We start from the raw sequence: 4,962 nt of genomic DNA, 5'->3' as shown, positions 1-4,962 counted from the left end.
TTTCATAAAAAATTTTATTAGCTGCCAGCTTTTATTTGTTCATGAAGGCTTGCCTGTTATTGGAGTCTCTAGATTTACTTGAACTAGTTTGTGGTTAATATGTGTACCCTGACAGACAAAATAAGAGTCAAAACAAAACTCATCTTATTCCAAAGCTATTTCAAGGTTCCTCACTTAGAAAGCTACACTGAGAGGAGGAGCAATACTGGAGGAGGGAAATCTTCCCTGTCACATTTCCTTATGTAGAGGGTAAATGATTGTCTGAGTGACAGCAGAGCTGCAGTCGAAACAAGCCTCTCTGTGTCTCTCAATTCAACTGAATCCATCAGATTTCTCTCAACAAAACAGCAGGATCTCTGCCAAACACGGGTGAGTACACTGCCCTGCAAAGACAGAATGTATATGTGCTATTAATAGTTATTAAAAGGTAAAACCTCTGGTCCTGCTAGAAAGCTGACTAGCCTAGCTTAGATGCCCTTTGGAGCATCCAAAGTACAGACTACAATATCTATCTATCAGGTGATGAGTTTTTATTGCATATAAAGGTAAACAAGTGACATTAACCTTTTTAACAGCTGCAAACTAAGTCAAAGTAGCCTTGAACTGTAGACACTCAGCCTCACTGTTTCTATAGTTACTGCTGTCTGCTTTTGTAATGCAGTACAGCTGGTAATATAGAGTATAATGTCTTGCAACAACCAGTATTAACACAAAACCTGAGCTCTACTCAGACAGGACAGTTCCACTCAGGGCCCTATACAGTCTGTTTTTTGTTTTTTTTACCTGAGGTCCATCGGTGCTCGTTGGGGTTGTGGAGAGAAATAGTTTGAGTTTGTTGCAGTCTAGAGCAGCAGCTTCCATCTTTTCTTCTCCACACTTGATGTGTCTAATCCTCTGCTCTCTCCACCTCCTCTTCTGTAGATTAAGGCTAAATACCACACTTTTTGAGTAATATTTTGAGAAATGTTACATTTTCTCTCCGGCAGAATAAATGTTTTGGAATGAAGATGATTACGTTTTCACTTATTTTCTGAGCCTTGTGATATGATAGAAATACCACAGCTGAAGCGCACATCTGAGCTCTCCGTCACTCGCAGCATGGTCCAGGACCTGATGTGTGATGAGCTGTTTTAGTTAGCCAGACACTGAATACATGCACTTTGTCGCTGCAATTCATTGACAACCACATGATATGTTGATGAAGGTTCTCAGTCATCCAAGTCATGGTAATTCTAAGCGCTGTATCGTAGGCAACTGGACATGTTTCAGTGACTTAAACAAGTCCAGTTGCCTACGGTACAGTACTTAGAACCACATGATATGTTGCACATTTTCTCAGTTAATTTGTCCTTCTGTTGGATGCACTAAAACAACAGAAGTCATGATGACTCTCCTGATATTCAACTAATCTAAATTACATCTTTCAACCAAATATTCAAAAGATATGTGACTCAAGTTTTGTTTTTTCAAACCTTCTCTCCTCAGACTGTAAACATGTCTGCTGCCAGCTGTCTGCTGACTGAGGATCAGTTTCTGTGCTCCATCTGTCTGGATGTGTTCACTGACCCAGTCACCATACCATGTGGACACAACTTCTGTAATACCTGCATCACTCAACACTGGAATAAAAATGTCAAGTGTCAGTGTCCCAACTGTAAAAAGGTTTTCTACAGGAGACCTGAGCTGCAGGTCAATACTTTCATCTCTGAGATGGCTGCTCAGTTCAGACAGTCAGCTCAACAGAAAGCCAGCAGCAACAGCTCAGAGCAACAAGTTTCCAAACCAGGAGAAGTTCCCTGTGATGTCTGCACTGGAACCAAACTGAAGGCCCTGAAGTCCTGCCTGGTGTGTCTGGCCTCCTACTGTGAGACTCACCTGGAGCCTCATCTGACAATGTCTGGCCTTAAAAGACATCAGCTGATCGACCCTGTGGAGAACCTGGAAGGCAGGATGTGTACGAAGCACGATAAACCTCTGGAGCTGTTCTGTCAGACCGACCAGATGTGTGTCTGCGTGCTCTGCACCTATTCAGACCACAAGACACATGATGTTGTTCCTCTGAAAGAAGAATATGAAGGAAAGAAGGCCGAGCTGGGGAAGACAGATGCTGAAATTCAGCAGATGATCCAGAAGAGACAACTGAAGCTTCAGGAGATGAAGCGGTCAGTGCTGCTCAGTAAGAAAGATGCAGACAGAGAGATAACAGCTGGTCTTCAGGTCTTCAGCGCTCTGAAGCAGTCTGTTGAGAGAAGCCAGGCCGAGCTCATCGACACCATCAAAGAGAAGCAGAGAAAGACAGAGAAACAGGCTGAAGGCTTCATCAAAGAGCTGGAACAGGAAATCTTTGAGCTGAAGAAGAGAAGCTCTGAGGTGGAGCAGCTCTCACAGTCTGAAGACCACCTCCACCTCCTCCAAAGCTTCCCATCACTGAACGCTGCTCCACCCACCAAGGACTGGACAGAAATCAGTGTCCGTCCATCTTCATATGAGGGGACTGTGGTGAGAGCTGTGGCTCAGCTGGAGGAGACGCTCAGTAAACAGATGAAGAAGCTGTTTGAGGCCGAGATGAAGAGGGTCCAGCAGTATGCAGTGGATGTGACACTTGATCCTGTGCGTCCCAAGCCAAGTCAGTCTAATCAGGGTAATGACTGCAGATGTGTCTTATCCAAAAAGGGTTTCACTTCAGGAAGATTCTACTTTGAGTTTCAGGTTAAAACGTGGTCTGTGTGGACTTTGGGAGTGGCCAGAAAGTCTTTGAGGAGGACGGGAAAAATCCAGCTGAGCCCCAGAAATGGTTACTGGACTGTATGTCGCATGTGTCAAGGTGGGTACTTTGCCCCTGCTGACCCCCCAGTCTGTCTCTCTCTGAGATCTCAGCCTGACAAGGTGGGGGTGTTTGTGGATTATGATGAGGGTCTGGTTTGCTTTTTTGACGTTGATGCTGCAACTCTTATTTACTCCTTTACTGGCTGCCACTTCACTGCAAAACTCTACCCATTCTTAAGTCCCTGTCCGAATGATGATTTTGAAACCCACACCCAAAAAGGTCCTTGTAATATGATGTGAAATTATACCATCTAATTTCTTAAAGGGGCTTGATAAAACAATTTTAGAACAAAGCAACCTATGTCCTGATCCTCCACTGACTTCTGACTTTCCCCCTTATAGCCCCACCCTCTCTACTTCTTTAACCCGAGCCCCCTGACCCCACTTGAGCCTCTGGCTCTAACCCTTAAAGAAGCAATTTGTAAGATATGGCCAAAAATGTAATTGAAAACATTAAAGAAAGAAAAAACATTATGAACAGAGTGTGAAGGATCAACAGCGTTGATGTTCTGTCAAAGATGTCTATGTACTGTGTTACAGAGATGTCTACTGAAGTTAGCATGCTAACCAGCTAGCCCCGGCCCATCCTGTCTCATAGTACCACCAGCAAGAGGCCAAAAGCCCCTATAGTTAGAGCTGGCAGATATATGCCAGCTGTTAGCATAATGAATTAACAAAATAAGCTCACAGAATGTCATAAAATGAAATACCTCTATTTTCAAAACAGAAAAAATAATTCAAGTTTCTCTCTTACTGAACTAAGACAAGCTTAAGTGCCTCAATAACTCATCACCAATCACACTTCATTCAAACTCGACATAAACTAAACAAACAAGCAAAAACAAAAAACAGAAGCAACAACCAAACTCAGATCAGGTGTACTTTGTTACACAATATACAGTGAAGCAAATAAAATAAAAACAAATCATTAGAGAAAATTGGGACATACTGAAAAGTAACAGTTCCTTTAGAGAAGCCCACCAGTAGTTTTAGACAAGCCACTACTCTCAGTGACAAACTTGTGAGGGTTATTTTCGGAACAAAAAACTTGGTTGAACATCGGAGCAGGCAAATACAAGTGTGCAAATTGCAATCATTGTGGTAATATGACTAATACCAGCTACTTTTACTGACATAAGATCAGGTCGTAAGTATAACATTAAATCTTTTATAAATTCCAATTCCTCAAATGTGGTTTACAGACTTGAATGTCCGTGTGTTTTTCTTTATATTGGGAGAAAAAAGCATAACCTTAAAGCAGACTGATTTAACATAAACACACTACAAGAACTGGTAACCCCCAATACCCCATGGCTCTACATTATAAAGAAGCTAACCATTGCAGTTACAGTATGCTTAAGATATCAGGTGTAGAGTGTATAGAAAACTCAGTAAGGGGCGAGACAGATTAAAAAGGCTCCTACAAAGAGAACCATTCTGGATATACAGTATACACTGAAAGATACACAATACCCAGGTTTGAACGGGAAACAAGACTTCTCTCATTTTTTATGACTGTTTTTTCAACTAAACTACTACATCTGAGGCCTTTAAGAGTCTGGAAAAGTTAATTTAGGCATTTAGGAAACAGTTTGTAGATTGTGTGTATATATTATTATTCTGCTTATTGTTTGTGATTTTCTCTGCTAAACATGCTTTTTCTTTTGATTTAACTGCCTAATTATATGACTGCCTACCTGCATATAGTCTGTCATGTGACTGTCTAGATCAATCATGTACTATTTACCTGTCCATACTGATAATGTGACTATCTGCTAACATATAAATGTAAGAGCCCAAAGGTGGCCATTTTGTACTGTCCTGATGAAGGGCGAAATGCATGTCTTTACTGTTGTTATGATTCAATAGCCAAGATACATTAAAGGCTTTTTAACTCAATACCCTCTTGAGTGCCTCAGATTTTTCAACAATTCTGAAAGAACAAGATCCCTAAACTGAACCTGAGCAGCTCTCCTTGCATCCTGTTTTTTGACTATACTCTAAAAAAAATATAACCAAAACAGTCTCGGTTTGTCTTTCCACAATCACCTCTGGTTTTGTTGAAGTAAATCCTCAGTTCACAGAGTAAGAGTAAGATGTAAATCACCTCTGTACTGTATCCCCTTTCTTCAAACT

General features: G+C 41.4%; 1 protein-coding gene across 2 annotated transcripts; it reads left to right on the top strand.

The window, feature by feature from the left end:
* The first annotated feature begins 288 nt into the window (after positions 1-288).
* Positions 289-4,725, top strand: LOC141007614 (E3 ubiquitin/ISG15 ligase TRIM25-like). 2 transcript variants are annotated; one of them, XM_073479992.1, is made up of 3 exons: positions 289-369; positions 1,486-2,626; positions 2,710-2,776. In XM_073479992.1, exons 2-3 carry the CDS (start codon positions 1,495-1,497, stop codon positions 2,712-2,714), a joined length of 1,137 nt encoding a protein of 378 aa, XP_073336093.1. In that variant the 5' UTR covers positions 289-369; positions 1,486-1,494; the 3' UTR covers positions 2,715-2,776. The 2 variants fall into 2 exon arrangements, with proteins under 2 accessions (XP_073336093.1, XP_073336084.1); XM_073479983.1 differs by having other exon boundaries at positions 1,486-4,725.
* The last annotated feature ends 237 nt before the right edge of the window (positions 4,726-4,962 follow it).

Source organism: Pagrus major, chromosome 2 (assembly GCF_040436345.1).
Source record: "Pagrus major chromosome 2, Pma_NU_1.0".
Taxonomy (NCBI): domain Eukaryota; kingdom Metazoa; phylum Chordata; class Actinopteri; order Spariformes; family Sparidae; genus Pagrus; species Pagrus major.
This window is presented reverse-complemented; position numbering and strand designations above follow the sequence as displayed.